This window comes from Agrilus planipennis, unplaced genomic scaffold (assembly GCF_000699045.2).
Source record: "Agrilus planipennis isolate EAB-ADULT unplaced genomic scaffold, Apla_2.0 scaffold40, whole genome shotgun sequence".
Classification (NCBI taxonomy): domain Eukaryota; kingdom Metazoa; phylum Arthropoda; class Insecta; order Coleoptera; family Buprestidae; genus Agrilus; species Agrilus planipennis.
Genome location: NW_020438938.1, coordinates 708,219 through 727,694, shown reverse-complemented (window position 1 = coordinate 727,694; position 19,476 = coordinate 708,219). Strand labels below are relative to the sequence as shown.

General features: G+C 39.6%; 1 protein-coding gene across 9 annotated transcripts in view; it reads left to right on the top strand.

Annotated features, from left to right (window-relative positions):
• The window catches only part of LOC108740886 (homeobox protein homothorax), a 286,672-nt gene that overhangs the window by 122,121 nt on the left and 145,075 nt on the right, over window positions 1-19,476 (top strand). For all 9 annotated transcript variants that reach the window (XM_025974404.1, XM_025974408.1, XM_025974402.1 and 6 more), the window contains exon 7: window positions 18,965-19,088. In XM_025974404.1, coding sequence (XP_025830189.1) covers window positions 18,965-19,088 — 124 coding nt within the window. The remainder of the gene's footprint in view (window positions 1-18,964; window positions 19,089-19,476) is intronic.

Below are 19,476 nucleotides of genomic sequence, written 5' to 3'. Positions count from 1 at the left end.
ATGACGATGACGAGACCACGTCATTGTCTCGAATAATAATAATAATAATAATTGTGATGATTTGGCAGGCTCCGTATTCTTCGGATTAATCGTGTGCCCGCGTCCTTCGTAAAGACCCCTCGAACAAAGGCATCGGCGGCTGTGTAACCCCCGTTGCCTTTATGCCCACCCTCGCACCAACCGCCACTGGACACCCCAGCAATTCGTAGACAATGGGCAAGGAAGTTAAAACACCGTGTACGAACGAGGAAAAAAAAAAGATGAAACAAATAATAGAGACGCGAACGGTCTTGCCCCATAAAACACGGAAATTACTTTCAGGGTTGATTTAGTATAGTATATATGGAAATCTGAACTAAAAACAAAAAACTAATACGAGTACACAGCGGAAATGAAAGGGTGAGGAGGTATTAGGAAGAGGAGAAAAACAAAGGGCACAATGAAGCCAATAAGGGAAAAGAATGATAAGTTGGTAGGACACCATCTAAGACATAATATTGGAGCCAGGAACAGGAGTCTACAGTCGAAGATGTAGAAGAAGTGAAGCCAATAATGAAAAAGAATGATAAGTTGGTAGGACACCATCTAAGACATAATATCGGAGCCAGGAACAGGAGTCTACAGTCGAAGATGTAGAAGAAGTGAAGCCAATAATGAAAAAGAATGATAAGTTGCTAGGACACCATCTAAGACATAACATTGGAGCCAGGAACAGGAGTCTACAGTCGAAGATGTAGAAGAAGTGAAGCCAATAATGAAAAGGAATGATAAGTTGGTAGGACACCATCTAAGACATAATATTTCAACCAGGAACAGGAGTCGAGAGATGAAGAACTAAATTAGATTACTGTTCGAAATTAGTCAAGGATGTGGGATGTTTTAGTTTTAGAGAATGCGTAGATTATAAGGAATTAAAAACTTGAAGTGTAGGGTTTTATTTAGTTTGGAAAAAAGTTTGAAATAGATATCAAGATTTGACGTAACTAAAACCTAAAATAGGTCAACACAAGGAGCCAATGGTTTAATTTATTGTAATATGTAAACATAGATAAGTAGAGAAAGTCAGAAATATAGGATTTGATTAACAATCCAGGCTGCAATAAATTTCTTCATGAATATTGCAGGATTAAATACTGCATCGTTGGTTATCTGTAGTGATTTCCATTGTGCTCTGCCGACTACCATAACGTGTTATGCGAAACCGTTAAATTGAATTTGCCTAGTAACAATAGTTATTCGAGAAACAATATAAATCGGCACGAAAAATCCTGAAATCTGACAGATATTCGTAATTGTAAAATGCCTCGCTATGTACGAACGTAATTGGAATCGAATTTTAATTGTAAAACAAGACAAAAGCTCCTGCTGTTATTGTTTTCAAAAAAAAAAAAATACCCACTTGCATAATTGGAATTAATTTTGGTCACTTATTTTAATGAATATCCTTCACTATTACGAATAAGACAATCGCCAAGTATGAAGTCCTTTTAGATTCATGTGTAGTAAGTCGTTATATTAAATTTTTCGGACAATTTCCCGCATCCATCCATTTGGATCCATAATAATATAACCGAATTAAACGGCCTACGTTAAGTCCCGATTATCGAGTTAGCGTATATATATACATACATACATATGGATGTACTACAGCTGACTGCTTTCCTCAGCCATTGCATATATACTCGTATGTGAGTGTGTGTGGTTCTGTGTGTCTCTGTCTGTCTGTGTGTGTTTCTGAGTGTGTCTGTTGTTGCTGTTGCTGGTGGTGACATTACCATGTGCGGGTGACGTCATCCACTTTGAAACGGGCGACTATCATCATCGCTCATGTTTGACAACCAAGGTCACCGATGCGAAGAGGATCACTTTCAATAATACGCTTCTAAGTACGTAGGGTTCTCGAAAAGTACGAAGGCTTTGAGAGTTTTGTGGGGTTCAGGTACAGTTGCTTTCGGAAATTGAAGAAGAACAAATGTGGATTGAGCTTTTGTCTTAGGCTGTCTGAAGGACCACATAAAATAAAAACTCAATATTTAAGGATTCTTCCTATTACCGTGTGCTATGAACATTCCTTCTTTCCCAATTGTAAGATCCTAAATCAAGGAGAAGGATCCTAATAAAGGTTTTAATTTATCTGTTAGTTTGAAAAAACGCTTTCAATGACTGTACATTTTTATTAATTGAGTCGGAAACATAATCGTTTGGTATTAATTACATAACGGACTGAACGAAAAAGCTGACGGTTAATTTTCATAATTTGGATCATTATACGGTATTTATTGGTTGTGTTGTGGTAGGTAACGGGCATGATACGGAGCAAGGAAAGCCAAGTGTAAAAGGCAACAACTGAACAACAGCAGGGTCCTGCAAGTTGCTGCTGTAGCATATTACCATTTTTACGGTTATGGCACCATTCCCATTATTACTGTTCTGATTTACGGCAACCTACGTTGCTGCTTTTCGTTCTCTCTCCCTGTCCGGAGCCTTGATTGGGCTCGAAACCGGCGGCCATACTGTTTTGAATTATAAACAACGAGCAATTTGTCGTGATTGGTCTTGGCGATCGAATTTTGCCGCAGCACGCCGGTCAAAACGATCGACAATCAGTCGCGATAGGCAAAAGAAAAACTAAAACGTTACCGCTCATTGTAAGATCGAAAACAGAAACTTTACGCGCCTGTAATCTATACACGACGAAATGAAACTTTGATGCAGAGGTCATCGACTATTTCGACACGAAACGCCACTAAACAATAGAGGTCCTGCAGCGGAACCCTGGGGTACGTGTCCGCAACATGGTACATTACTTTCTAGATATCTTTATTAGGGAATGATTTGGCAACAAGCGGCGGCTATTCAATTGCTGGCTGTTGGGGGACTGACAAATTAATCATTGACAACGTCGAATTATGAATGCAATTATTTATGACACCGTTAAGAAGATAAAAGAAGAAAAGAATAAAATGGAAACCGGGTTATGGTAATCGGTGCGAAAGAGAGAGAGAGAGCAAGAGAATAACAGATAGAGATTTAGGTTCTCGATAAGGTTCATCGATGACAAACGGATTAGTTTCGTGCCCGGTCTGCAGAAAAACGATAGCGTGAAAAATTATAGGTGATTTATGTTGTTTTTATTTATGAACACTCGCTGAAAGAGTGTAGATGGCACGATATACTTATCAAAATTAAACGCTTCGAAAGAACGACTGCCTAAATGCCAACATTAACAACAAACACAATAGCACTTTAGAGTGATAGGTAGTGGTTACGTCCAGTTTTGTCTTTTATTTTTGATGAATTGACATGTCTATTGTTTTATATTTTTATGCATAAGTAATGGCATCGGAAAGAATTATGAACATGTATGGAAAGCGACGAATCAAAAAATACTGAACCATCTGAATTCGATTGTTGTGTTGACTCTAGAGCAAGCAATTGTTTTGATATTTGGCGATAAAAATTTGCATGAATCTCTTCCTTTGCAACTGTGCACAAGTCGACGATACTTTTTTATCGGTTGTGAGTAAAATTTCAGCATTGAATGTTGGGTTATTTTGGTGAAACCTTGTTCGGCCTTCCGTTTTCGTTTAGTCATTTGACGGTGCACGGACGAAGGGGATTTGGAAGAACAAAGGGCATCCGAATATTTCAATTTTGCGAACGGACAGACGAACGGACGTAGAGGCCGCAGAGCAGCAGCAGCAGCAGCGGGCAAACGAGCAAGACAAGGTTGAACCGCACTCCCCGCTGGCATCGGGTCCGGACGGGTATTTGAGCTTGTTTGTGAAAGCGTCCATAAATTGCTGATGAGGGTCCGTGTACCGGACAATGTCAGTTTTCAGAAATTCCTCTGAAACCATTGATGGCATCGCAGCAGGGAGTCCTGACTTTTCGATTCGCTCAGCGGGCAGTCCACAAAACTTATACCAAGAAGTAAGGATTATTATACTACCTCCCCGTTCGATGCGTATATGCGCTACCTTGTATTCCAACCGAACCAGCCTTCCTCTCCTTCTTCCTACGTATTATATCTACCTGTGCTGGGCACCTATTTTATGAACCTATCTCTTGTGTAGATACGGATGTATGTGTCTGTGTGAATCTCTTTTTCCGTCTCTTTCTTTGTCTGACTCATATTTCACTGGACCGTTCGCTTATGCACGGAGAAGCCTCAGGAATCCGATTTTATGATTGCATCAACTGACCGATCCCACTGATTAAAAATGCCTCATGTAATTAAAAAGAAAGAAACGATTCCGTTTTACCGTGAATTATTATGAATTTCGCTAACGCTAACAACGCACGACTTCGCAATTGTAGTGATATTGTATAATAAGTGCAATTATCGGGTCTAGTAGACTTTATTCTGGCATTCTGGCATGTTCTAGCGAAAAATGCTACATAGGTCAGACCCGCAGAACATTCAACATTAGAATTAATGAACGTTTTAAAAGTTTTGAAAATGAAGAACATAATTTTCAATTTGTTATTACTGAATTTGTTCAAGTATCACAGTCTCTCCAAAATGTTACGCTAGATATTTATACATAAGAATATTCTGTATTTAATGTGGTGCAATGCTTATCACTGTACATTTAAATTGCTTATCTAATACATGCAACGTAGCGGTTGTCGTAGCTCCTTACCTTTTACTTGAATAAGGACGTATGTGTACGAGTGTCCTTTAAAAGCTACAATTTAATTAAATTCAATCCTTTTAGATAGGGAAAATTTGCTTTAGTTTTCTTTCATAATTAGCTCCGAGAGAGTTGTTTACCGAAGTACAATAGCACCATTTAATTTCCTTTCTGTTGCCTTTATTAATTGGATATAGGCAGGCAGGAACAATTGCAATTAATATTTCCTTTTAAAAATGTACCAATAATAGGAGAATTAATTAGAACAATGCACCGTTAAGGTAAGCACGTAAGTTCTACTACTACTACCTCTCGCTTCTCGAACGGCCTTATTAATTTAAAATGATAATTTGAAACAAAAGGGAAGAAATCACTTAAAAATTAAAATTCATCGTTCATATCACATAATAATAAGTTGTATTTTTTTTACGTTTTCTTAAATTACGCGGATACCTTTCGAATTAACGAATGTAGGCATGTATATGTATCTATAAATTGGTCGTTAATCAAATTGTGTTCGTTAATACTCATTTTGGTCGTTATAATTCATTCTTAGTTTGCTATTTATGTTAATTAACTTATAGTCACGATCACTATGGACGTAGATAATTTATATTACAATTAAAAATTCGTATTTCCAGTTTCAAGCTGTGAGGCTGTATAAAACTTTTGTTTAAAATGTACTGCTTATACTTGGAATATTTTAATTAATCAGTTTTCGCTTTATTTTTTATTTGAAATTAATTTCAATTACTCGAGGAAATTTGAGGTGGTTTCTTGGCAAGTACCTGTATAATAAGCCATTAAAATAATAAAATGCCTACTTAACTAACAGCAGGATAACGAAAATATGTGTTTTTTATTGAGAGACTAACTGGCTATCCAATTAATTGCGAAAGGATGGTTCATAATGTGCCTTTTCCTTACACTTCATTAGAATTACTAATTATTAGTCGAATTTACAAACAATAAAGAAAGTATTGGTTCTTTTGGGAAAATGTGAAATATTCCAAACTTTGGAATACTCACGAGTCTGTTCTGATACATGCTGAACTTTTATGGGAAGCCAATGTGTTATGAAAGAATTTTCATCATTCACGCACAGAATTATCATCATCGTAAGGACATCAGGCTATACAAGTAGGTAATCTCTTCGCATTTCCCTACAACTAGAACATCCTGTATCCTTAACTATCTCTGAATAGTAATCTAATCTAGATCTCTGTCTATTCCTCTAAACTCCTGCTTTTGCTTCTAATACATCTTTAGCTAGTTCTTAATGTTTAAGAAGGTGTCCTACCAACCTATCTTGCCTATTTCTCGTCGACTTATTACCAAAATGGGGAAATCAAAGACTATCTACCACTATAACACCGCGTTGAAGATTTTGATAGTTATGACGAAATGTGAGCTTACACCTACCTATGTTATATTCCAAAATTAGAACAAAGACTTTTTAAAAAGGTTTATTAATACAAAGTACAGAACAATACTAGGTCTAGTCTTAAGCTAGAATAACTATTCTACTCTATTGAACGGCTTTTATAACTTTAGACTATAAATGCAATGTCAGCAAAAGATGTCTTTGTGTATCACGCTATATCATGCCTTAACACCTATGCATGATCGAATTATATATTTAATATATATTTACATAAAACAGGGCACAATTTTTGCCTAAAATATACCGTAGCCAACGGTTTGAAGAACTCTGTGCTCATACGCACTTTGTAGATAATTTTTTGCGATGACCCAAAAAACGCCACTTTGGTTCCCATTGGTAGCATCTGTCGCTTTTTTCAAACGGTTTCGTTTGGCTGCACTGACAGAATGATTCGAATAATTGACTTTTAGCTAAGTGTTAGAAAATGGGCAAGTCGTGTAGGGCAGCGCCCTAAATCCAATCTGCCGAATTAGGAATTACGGTGCTTCTCCCTGGAGAGAGTGCCGACGTTGCTCGCACCATCCACCGCGTCTCTCACCCTGTTCCCGTTTTGTCTCCACCGCCGGACAGCGAGAGGCCGCGACGTACGCCACTTGATACCCACTAATGCGTATGCATATCAACCCCATCTCGCCACACTCTCCGATCCAACAAACTTGATTTGATTAGGCCAAGTGTGGAAATTAACTCTCTAAAGCCGATCCTGTACAACTACCACCACCACCATTATTGTTTGCGACAACGGCATCGGACCATCCAGACCGAATTTACATTCACGACGGCGTCGTCTAGTTTAAAATGCCATTTTCATTATCCCGAAGGGAGGAAAATAATTAATAAATGGGAAAATCGCACCGTGATCTAAAAAGTTGCATGCATGTCCAAAATCGAGGTTTTTGTTTAAAAAAACCTTTTCCATTTTGCACATTTGGACGTATGAAGGCTTTTCTTTTTACGAGTTTCTGCCTGCCTTCCGACTACGGCCCTTGCTTCGATAGTTGTATTATGTATATGCGATGTGGAGTACATCCTGGAGAACAGGAGACAGCTCAGCGATGATGGCGTCAGTACGATTCATCCAACTGCTGGGCTGTTCGTTCAACGTTTCCGTAATTTGATTAAAACGTAATGGAGTTAGAGGATTCTGATGTTTTCTGTTTCGGCTTTTAGAAGCTTCAGGCGACGAAATCGCTTTGCATAATTATGAATTAGTGGAGACGGAAGGGCTTTTCGAGAACAATTTTAATTCTTTAAAACCCATTTTTCCAAGCCGTTCCCCTCCTTCGAATGCAAACGAGCGAACAAGTCAAACAAAAAATATGCTTTTGCTATTCTTTAACTTCAAGAATATTGAATTTATATGTTAGCATCATATGATTTATAGGGTCAATTGAAAAGTCCCCGGCCTGATACATAGATGACCGCACCAGAACTAAATCCATATGATTTTCAGTTAGTCCTAACCTTCAAAAGACGCGTCTGTAAATTTGACGGCTGTCGGATCATTAGTTTGTGAATTATAGCATTTTTAGTGAAGCAACTTTTGTTAATGTGAAAAAAATGGATAAAAAGGAATTTCGCGTGTTGATAAAATATTGCTTTTTGAAGGGAAAAAATACAGTTGAAGCAAAAACTTGGCTTGATAACGAATTTCCGGACACTGCCCCAGGAAAATCAACCATCAAGGATTGGTATGCTAAGTTTAGACGTGGTGAAATGAGCACCGAAGACGGTGAACGCAGTGGACGCCCAAAAGAGGCTGTTACGGACGAAAACATTAAAAAAATCCACAAAATGATTTTGAATGACCGTAAATTGAAATTGAATGAAATAGCAAACACTCTACAGATATCAACGGAACGTATACATCACATCATTCACGAATATTTGGGTATGAGAAAGCTCTGTGCAAAGTGGGTGCCGCGCGAGCTCACTTTTGACCAAAAACAACGACGAGTTGATGATTCAGAGCAGTGTTTGAAGATGATGACGCGTAATAAACCCGAGTTTTTGCGTCGATATGTGACAATGGATGAAACATGGCTCCATCATTTCACTCCGAAGTCCAATCGACAGTCATCGGAGTGGACTGCACACGATGAACCCGCTCCAAAGCGGGCAAAAACGCAACAGTCGGCTGGCAAGGTTATGGCGTCTGTATTTTGGGATGCGCGTGGAATAATTTTCATTGACTACCTTGAAAAAGGAAGGACCATCAACAGCGACTATTACATAGCGTTATTGGACCGTTTGAAGGACGAAATCGCCGAGAAACGACCGCATTTGCAGAAAAAGAAAGTCCTGCTTCACCAAGACAATGCACCGTCTCACAAGTCAGTGAAAACGATGGCAAAAATTCATGAATTGGGCTTCGAATTGCTTCCGCATCCACCGTATTCTCCAGATCTGGCCCCCAGCGACTACTTCCTGTTCTCAGATCTCAAAAGAATGCTCGTTGGGAAAAAAATTTTCGTCGAAAAATGAAGAGGTGATCGCCGAAACTGAGGCCTATTTTGAAGCAAAGGACAAATCGTACTACAAAAATGGTATCGAAAAGTTGGAGGATCGCTATAATCAGTGTATCACCCTTGAAGGGAATTATGTTGGATAAAAAAAACGAATTTTGCAAAAAAAAATGTGTTTTACTATTTTAGGCCGGGGACTTTTCAATTGACCTGTTAGTATATGTTTTGGATATTTGAACTTGATGATTGGTGGTTTCGGAGAGAGTGGAACTTGTGCTAAAGGGAGAAGGACAGCAGTTCGTGACAAACAAGCAAGAGGGATAAAATTAACGTCTCTATGTGAATGATTATTATTCTTCGTGTCGATATTTATTTATGTAACAAGAGGAGGGAGGTTAAATGGTACATCGAGGCTCGCGCTAACTAACAACGAAAACGACATTGTCATGTCGGAACAAAAGCGCGCTTGCTGGTTGTGTTGTTGGAGTGTGTGTGTGTGTGTGTGTGTGTGTATGTTGTGTTGTGTTGTTTGGTTGTTATAAGCATGAAACTATTAATGTCGAACGCCACTAGAGTCGGGCGTAAACACGAGGGCAAAGTTGCGCCGCCCAATCCACCAAGTGTGTGTTATGAGACACCTCACGGAAAAATCGAACCAGCGCGCGACAAAAGAAGCGAGGAAATCGAAAAACTGAAACGGCAACCCCACGAATTATATTTGTCCATTTATCCGATCACACCGTATCGAAAATATTCGAATGTCGCGATCTGCTATTAATAATGTAAAAGCTTACGGATGCTTTTGGAATCATTGCCAAAGTTCCAAGCGTGACGCTGACTGGCAGCTATTTAGATGTTAATGAACCCGACCGAAAAAATCCTGATCAAACGTTAAATCTAATAATAAACATGTGCGATATCCTTTTTAATATTGCTATTACGCGTCAAAGATCCTGACTGTAATGAAAGTGAAAAACTTTGAGAAAATCCGAAATTGATGTTGTGGTTGTTGTTTGTTAATTGGAAATGAAGTGAAAATGCGTTCATCTGTATGTGTGCTGGCGGTGGGTTTTTGTTTGGAAGTGGCGCACACGCCGAATGTCGTTGAGGGAGAATCGTGGAAGTACGAAGGAGAGCATAAAATACAAAAGAAGGCCTTTGACAACACAATTAACTCGTAAAATAAATACGAAATCCGGTGGAGAAGAGGCCGTTCAGTGTCTAGCGTACAGTTACGGTTATTATGCGATCGTAACCTCGCTTTTATGGTTCCTGCAAAGTGTTGTTGGCTGCCAGTCAGTTTCAACCACATGTTCGGGGATTCGTTCGAGCCGCCACACTGTCTGATCTCCACAATCACTCCTACAATGTAATTACTGATAAAATAACGTAACTCTTTTCTTCATTCCAACTTCGCACACCGTCCGAATAGTTCCAAACTCAACCGAAACAATCATAAAACTGCCCTTAGAGGGTCTTATGGCAAATAAACGAAAACATTAGGTACTTTTGAGTGAAGTACAAAATTAAATAATAATAGAATAAAATAATTCGAAGTGGTCTGTATTCTGTCGAAACTGCCCGACGCAGATCGCGATTTCGATATTTTTGGATCTCATCAGCGCATCGCGGACAGCTCCGACAGAAACACAGACCAACTTTTACCTGCTGTCTTTGACTAAGTCTTACTACAGATGGCGCTTACCGCGCTAGTTGTGGTATTTTCTATACCGCGCTGTTAAGACAGCAGGTAAAGGTTGGTCTGTGTTCTGTCGGAACTGTCTGCGACGCGCTGATGAGATCCAAAAAGATCGAAATCGCGATCCGCGCCGGGCAGTTTCGGCAGAATATAGACCACTTCGAATTATTTTATTCGATTATGGTAACGTGCCCAACACGTTGAGATTAGCTACGCTGGGATTCGTTTCAGCAAGTAGATATCCATATATTTAAATGGACCTTGTTGTCTTACTACAGGTGACGCTTACCGCGCCATTTGTGGTATTTTACAAAATTAAACTATATCTATTGCTATATAAAGTGTAGACTAGTCTTAAGATCTGATGCATGAAGGAGAAGTATTTGATTTAATGTAAAATGTAGTATGTATTATAAAAAGGCGAATGAAGACAGTGCGTTGTTGGGTTCTCTGTGGGATTATACGTGTTACATATCGCACTAATTAGCGGTGCGCGTTACAAATTCCCGCGCGCAAGAAAACATGCCGCTCAGTAAATTACTCATAATTAAGGCTTATTTAATTGGCGATTGAAATTTCATTGATGCAGCCACATCTGCGAGAGTTATGCGCCAAAGACGCGCGGTCCGTCTTGCGTGCCGTAAATAAATCGCTAAACAACAACGATGTTGTCTTTCAACTTCGTTCGTATGCACGCGCGTACACACATGTGTACGTGAAATGTGCACGGTTTCAAATATTTTAAATGTCATCGTCTAATTACTTGGAACGAAATATTTTTACCGATCACGTGAAAATTCCGCTCGCTACGTTCGCAGTCGAATCGGCGATACCGAAGTTGGAAAACTTTTGGAAAGTTTTATTTTTGTAAGGTCACGGGGCTAGGTTTTTCTTTAACAAATATTTTTATTCATATTCTACGTAAACTACGTACTTACCACATAATGGAACAAACTTTTTTGTTTTGATCTAAAACTTCCTAATTCTTTGGAATAATCTTAAGCACCTACTGTAAAATGATTGAGAGATTGGGTTTTCCTCATCGTACATGAACAAAAGCTTGTAGAACCCTTTGGCGCATCTAATCCCTACCAGATTTAATAGTTGTCCCAGCATTTAGTGTGTAGCCATTGCTACTACAAATTTAACCTGAGAGAGCTGGGGAAGCAGGAGTATTTCCCACCCTGGGGCTCTGGGCTCTAGACCTACTGTAGTGTGTAGCCATTGCCACTACAAATTCAACCCGGGGGAAGCAGGAGTATTTCCCACCCTGGGGCTCTGGGCTCTAGACCTACTGTGTGTAGCCATTGCCACTACAAATTCAACCCGAGAGAGCTGGGGAAGCAGGAGTATTTCCCACCCTGGGGCTCTGGGCTCTAGACCTACTGTAGAGTGTAGCCATTGCTACTACAAATTCAACCTGAGAGAGCTGGGGAAGCAGGATTATTTCCCACCCTGGGGCTCTGGGCTGTAGTATTAGTCTTCATCAGTGGGCAGGGATGATCGAGGGATGAATCCTCCTTCCAGCCACCTTTCTCTGATCCTTGACGCTCATGAACGGCCGGCAGCCCCTGTCTCCATTTCCCATATTTAGTGGTATCGGTTACTCGTGCCTTAGTATTAGGAAAGAACGTAGTCAGGTCTGGTCACAGGGATTGTCTAGGATTGTGTTGTTCGGTAGCAGTATCTAGCCCGACGTCTGAAGATTTAGCCATGGCTTATCGTATGGCTTAGATACTAGTACCAGGTATTGCATCAATCGGCACTTTCACCTCTACCCCGAATTCTCATATTGGACATTATTAGAACATTGGATCGAGTTTTATCCTTGTGCCTCGCTTCACAACCACGGATGGAACTGTAGATGGATTATAGAAAAGAGTTCAACCGAAGGCTACAATTTTTTGGCGTACTGAGCCATCTCTACAACAGGTACACTGCCTGGATTTCAATTTTTGTTACGTTCTCGTTAATCAGTAGAGGTATTCACATTATCTGAATTATATCATTCGATGATAGTGACCCAAATGTAATGAACCAAGTCGGACCATTATCGACATATATCCGGCAGGGTAGGAAGGTTGGACGGTGTGCACGCAAACGATAGACACACATGTTTGGATGTGTGCAGGTAAACAGAGAGAGACGCATGTAGAGGTAGAGTGTCGCGTAATTCGCTTTTAATTGACGGCGTAATAACGGGCCCCATCGTTTACGTGTTCGGAGCACAAACATATTTATTAGCGGGGAAGTGCGCGGTAGGTGTGCCCCAGTAATTATCGACTGGCACTGTTATTCAACGACGCGATCGACGCCCGCTACTTATTTATGGTATCTACTACTTACTACAACAATGCTGCAACTCTATACCATTTTGTCTTTCCACCCTAAGGTATATAAGCTAGAGTGCTATATTGTTTAAATTCTTCTTTCGTTCTCTGTTATGTATGGTAATCAAAATTCATTACAACTTTTTAATGCTTTGTAAATATTTTCCTTTCCTTTCAAGTAATTTCCAGTGTAATTCGTTCCGTCGTTTAAGGACGAACACATGGTTCCGAAAGGAATTTGCATGGGGAGGATTTTAAGAGAACAGGAGGTTTCTATTTAGTTTTTAAAACGTGTTTCTTCTTGTGCCGTACATATGTTGGCGTGGCAGATGTTTCACGAATTATTTCCCTTTTCAACACTTTGGTAACAGTTGTACAATTCCTGCGATAATAATGGCAATTTTTGCATTCGAAAACCGCAAAGACGTCTACAGTTCAAATTGATATTTAGGTGGGTAATTTACTGCACTCTTTAACCACACAGTTTGCCACACCGCAAGTGATGCTTAATTATACCTACACGTTCAACAGTATCACCGCAGATATTTGCACGCTAATGATTATAAGACATGCCTCAAATGTTGCCCGATATAATAACCGCAGTTCACTGTGAGGTTACTTCTTGGAAAAATTTGCAGCGTGTATAGTGATGAGAAATTCGGATCTTTTTGGAATATCGGGTCACCAGATCTGGATAATTTCAAAAATTCGGTTCTTGAATATCAGTGAACTCAGCCGAAAACATAAGAAGTATGTAGAAGAATCGAAGTAATTCGTCGCATCATGATACCACGGGTTCTATCGCGGATTGGTACATCTTGCTGTTGATCCGACTGAGATCCGCGATCCATCATTCAACATTTTAGGAGCCGGTTCATTTCGTACCCTTTAAATATCCGATGTTGTTTAGTGAATCGGATCAAATTTGATCTGAACATCACTAAGCTTCAGGTGCAATTTTGATTGCGATATCTCAGGATGAGTAGCACCATCATGCTTCTGTGGTCTCTCCTTCACATGCTACAACCACTGCCATGTCAAATTCAACTAAATCAGTTACTCTTCAACTATATTACCTGTTGAGACTCCATTTAAGCTGTAAATAAAAGTATTTTTGACAAAGATTCCTCTCGATAATCGTGTAGTGTTTTTAGACATATGATGGAATGTTTAATATTCTTGGATGCGGAATTTGTACGCTGGGCGCGGCGGAAAAGAGAAGGTTAGAAGCGTTCGAAATGTTGTGTTACAGGCGAATGATGAGGATACCATGGATAGACAAGGTTAGAAATGAGAAGAGCAAGAGAAAGGAAGGTCCTATGGGAGTCAATAAGAAATAGGCATTCTGAGGCATGAAGGGCTAGTTGGAGACATATGAGAAGCACAAATATGAGCTAACAGGAGTAGAGCTAAACCTAGATCGGATTACTGTTCACAAATAGTTAAGGATGTGAGTTGTTCTAGTTTTAAACCGAGGACGCCGGTTCGATTCCGGGTCCGTCTGCCTTGACAGTGGTTTCCTTGGATCACTTAGGCAAATGCTGAGGCAGTAATATTCCACAGATAATATTTCAATCTCTTCTGTCTTCATTTCGTCCGTCTCATCTTTCTCACCCGAACCACCACCCACCCATTCCCACGATTCCTGAAAGCAGGCTGAAGAGGGCCTTCCGCCCTACCTTCCGGCGTAGTCCAGAGGGACTGCTCGCCCACCAGCATTACTGGCTGGTGGGAATGAAACACCCAAAAGTTTTTTTTTCTAGTTTTAAGGAAAGATTAGGTCAAGATAGGCAATTGGTCTTTGGACTGACGACCCTATGATAATGATAAATGATAATAACGAAAAACGTAGGGATAATAGAAGCTCGTCATGGCCTATCACCCATTACCTTGGCGACGAATTTGACGCGTTCGCATGTCATACGCCGACGCATGCGGCGCGTATGACATGGCCCTTGATCACACAGGCACAACAGCGCCTACCCAAATTAAATAAAAAACTACGTTATTTTTTGTCTAATACTAATTGATTCACCAACTGCTGGTGGATGGTAATCATGCGTGGAACCAGAGTTTTTGTTTCGTTTGTTGAACCGGAATTCGAACGCACCAGACCGGAAGAGAACAACGATATTTCCCTTTGAGGGTATTACCGATCCGGGTTACGGAAATTTTCGATTTTTTATTATTGTACAATTGTGCTTTAAAAAGGTTTGTTTGGCAGATGCAGTTGAAGTTGACAATTGCGCGTGCAACATCCGTCGCAGTTTCAAGATTGCGTTTGGTCGATTTTGTATTTTGTAGCAGAAATGCGTGTGTTGTTTGTGACGGCCTTCGAGAGTGCTAAAGCGTCATTGTATGGGCGGAATTTGAGGCTTTGACCCCTAGCGGATGGACACCGGAGAGTCTCATCTATACAGACACACGTACATGAACATTTGGCCGGCTCGTACGACGAGAGTATCACACAAACACACATGCACACGTTCGTATATATGTATATGGACACGTTTATTCATCCATACATACAAAGTAGTTAAATGTGCATTCTAATTGGGATTCCAGAGGAGCCAATAAAAATCTCCTATACGGCTTTAATGCGCAGTTAGTGTACAATCTCGTCGTTCGTTAATCGTTTCATTATTTATAGATTCATGATAATTCTGTGTGTTGGTACGAACATAATTATACATTTCGAATACATTTACTTTATGATAATATCGGAATATATTAAAGTCGCCGGCTACAGAACAGAGAAAGAGAAACACCTTATGTTTGATTGGTTACGATCCGTGGGATACCGGCGCAATGCTGCGTCTCCCGTGCGTCCGTCCGTCGTGTTTCTCTCTTATCAATAGGCCATAATTTGAGCCCACGTTGGATTAAAAATCGAAATTACCGATATTGTACTCTTCTACTTCTTCTTCGTTTTCTTGTACCTCTTAGTTGATAAACAACAACAAATAAATAAATAATTCATTCGTTCTCATTCCGCACTTAATGTTGGAATTTTTACGATTTATTAGGTGTGTCCTATCACCTGCTAAGATACCATACAATCGAAATAAATTTTATTTCCCACACTTCCTCATACGTATCTAGGTACATGTGTGCGCACCTATACCTATAATAAACAGGAGGGAAATTGTCGACCTATCGAATTGATCCTCTCTGGCTTGTAAAAGAAACGGCTCGGTACCACAATTGACTCTAATGCCGATTTATAAATCACCTCCAGGTGTAAATAACAGTTTTTTTTTACTGTACACCTTAGTTATTATAAAACCATAAATATTGAATTCTGAATATCATTTGCATATCTCTCTACCAACTGGCAAAAGGTTTATTGGTCGAATAAATATTCTGATATTCGAACAAGCATGGGAACAGATATCATAAAAATCGAATTTGGATAATCACCGGGTGCATGTCCAAAATTAACGCCAAAAAAAGAAGATAATTGCCAAACAAGATATTGTAGGTAATGTTAAGGAAGTGCGTACCTGATGGTAACATCAACTTCCTGATTCGGACCTACAGTTATTGTTGGTATATTTTTGAAACTCATTTATTGTCATTTACACGTATCCAAGAAGACACGTTAGTTGAGCGATTAATTATCGTTTATACGGAAAAAATGTATAGGTAGAGAAAAGCATCTGGCCGTTTGTAATTTATGAGCGTGTCAACGAACGCTACAATCACGTGTGTGTGTGTGTCTCCGATAAGTCTTTCTCGAATAACACTAGAAATCAATATCAATAAAAATAATTACCTGAAGAAGCAGCTTTTACCTCGTCCGGGGAATTTCTTCTGTAACTGGAATGTTCTTCTTATTCATCGTGCCGTCCGTATGGCGGAATTAATTTTGATTTGCTGTTAAGTTAAAAATTGACTAGCGACCGTAAGTTCCCATAATGTGTGACGCTTGTAAAGTTCCGAAGAAAACCTCTTAGGACACATTTCGATGCTTTGAAAGCCCCCGGTATACACATGTATCTATACGTTCGTATAGGTGTCATTATTTATTTGCTTTATCGAACGGATACACAGATCTCTACTTTATTCGTCTTTCAGTATTTAAAATCCTTCACACCAGAAATTATAATTATAAACCATTCGTCAATGCCATGGTACTGAATGAGAAGATTTATTTGGAGAATCGGTTGTAATTGCGCCGTCTGTATTACAAGTAACGATTTTGTTTTCCGAAAAACTTGTACTTCCACTCTGTCCTATCCTAAGTTCGTTTTTGCACTGTCTAGAAACTGGAACATCCCTCATCCCTAATTGTTAGCGAAAGTAGCCTAATCTGTAGATATTCTTTTGCCACCAGTTTATTTCAGTTTTCAGTATCCTTTGTTTGCTTTTTCAGATCGACTTCTATAGTCAGTATATCTCATTTATCAATACCCACAAGTTTCTGACTTTCTATCCATGAAATTTTTATCATCACATCGCAATCACTTGTAATCTTTTTCGAATTTCTGAATTAATTGTTTTTCACTACATGTTCAATTGTATTTGACTTTCTACCTTCCTAGATATTGAACATAAACTGCTTGTTCTAGTTCTTCGTCCCTAATATTTATATACTTAATATATATAAATATTTTTGTTCTGTTTTTGTTTTCATTTTATATAGTGAAAATAAAAAAGCAGGAGGAAAATATAAAGGGACACGAAAGCAAAAATAAAATAATAATGTATGAAGAAGCCCTTGTGCATCAATAGAGCGAATGTCACATGGGACCTTCCGGCGTCAAAATATAATATTTTGCCTGACGGCTGCGGATGTGAGCGACGGTGGCTTCTATGTAGCGCGGGATTCGAGTATGCGGCAAAGCAGCTACATAATGAATGAGAATGGAGCACGGGAGTTATCGTAATTTAGGCGAAAAGGCGAGCCTGTCTCTGGAAACATTACGTGTGTATCTCCCGTGGGCTGTGTTTTGGGGGTGCCTGGCTCGGCGGTAGATCGAATGTGGTGTAAAAAAAAAAATATGAAATTCGATATCTCCTCCATGACTTGGGCACCATGAGAACGTGAGACTGATAAGTCGACACACTGCCCCTGTTAGTCACTACATCCCACCCTTGTGCTTTTTATGTAGCCTAACAAAAAAAGGGGCGCATACAAAAAGCGTAAAGATAGATCGTCTATCACTGAAATAACAGGATGTTTCCAACAGCAGAGTCATATCTTCTAATCGTTTGTATGTTCTCAAACAACTAATGAAAGTAATTATTCAAGAACTGGACGAAATAATCAACGATTGATGACGATCAGGTGCATTTCACGTATATGAGCTGAGTAAATGATGATGAACTTTATTTCTATTTGCGTGTCATAGGTATTTTTTTTTTACATAGCTGTAGGTCGAAATTCACACTACTGACATCAGTAGAATATTTGTTTGTGTATGCGAAAAATTAAATTTTATAAGTTTATCGTCGACTGTTAAATACGTAAGTCGTATATTTATGTACATATAACGAGTTAAGCCATCGCATGCTAAAATGTTGGACTGATAGCACGCGATATTTCTACACTTGGCGTACCAACCAGCCGCTTTCATCGACTCAAACAACGACAAATACAGATTTTTATTAGGGCCGTTTGTCATGAGCAGGTCCAGCTTTTACTACAATGTCCGGAAACTGCTGTATATCCGATCGACACTCCTTCTATTACAGTTAATAACACCAAGTTAAAAAATATCATTATTGGGGTTGAAAACGACGTACACTCCATTTTTATATGAATGACCCACTATTCATAATCAAAACGGTGATATATTTTTAGTGTTAAAGAATCAGAGTCGAACTCAATTATTCTATAAACCGTCTGTACCTATGGGCCATGATTTGTCAATCCACGCTCCGTCTAACTGGATCGGCGCAGTCCTAGCGGTTTCATTGACTTTATACGGCGGATGCGGGCGCGTGGAACGCCGATCCACGCGCTGTGTAACATGGCCTTTACACAGCGCGTGAATTGCAAATCCACGCCTCGTACAACGGGTTTGCCGCGGGCTGGAGCTAACAGACGCGTCCTAGTGCTTTCTTTGTACTGCGGCTGAGGGCGCGTGGAACGCCGATCCACGCTCCACGCGCTCTGTAATATGACTTTTACACGGCGCGTGGTTTGCTGCGGACTAGAGCGTTCTAGCGGTTCCTTAGATTTATTTATATAGCGGCTGCGTGCGCGTGGAACGCCAATCCACGCGCCGTGTAATATGTCCTTAACATGTGCTGCTACCATTAATAATTCTTTTTTTTTTGTTTTTTACTTAAATTTGTACTCATATCTATGTTTGTTGCATTTGAATTTTATCGACAAGCAATTAAGATTTGACTATTTATATATAAAGTATTTTTGATTACAGAGGCCGCCTTCGTCGACGATGTCATACGGAGGCCCTGTCAACGATGACGTACGGTCACCGGGTACACCCGGCCCCCTTTCCCAAGCACCGGGGTCCCAACAGAGCCTGGATGCGAGTGATCCAGGTAGGATGCATTTTTCTTATAGTACCAATCGTTATTTACTTCCCAATTTGACAATGCGCATTGCCTTTGAAAATTGCACTTTTTAAATCAGGTCCGTAGCCAAGGTACAACATACAGATAGGTTATAGTCGTAATATTAATAACTGTTGCTATTTGATTAGGTTTCGTATGTGAATAATTAAAATTGTGTACCTAATAAAGTCAGTCGTATGATTTCTTCTATGACAGTGATTTACAACTCGATTTGTCTTAATTTTTCTAATGGCGACATTTTAGTGGGAAATGCGATAATGGTCCCTGTTATCTTGTCGTTCGAACAGCAGAGACAAATTAGCCCAAAATCACCCCAATTAAAATTTCGAGTAACTGGTACATTTAAAAGATAAGA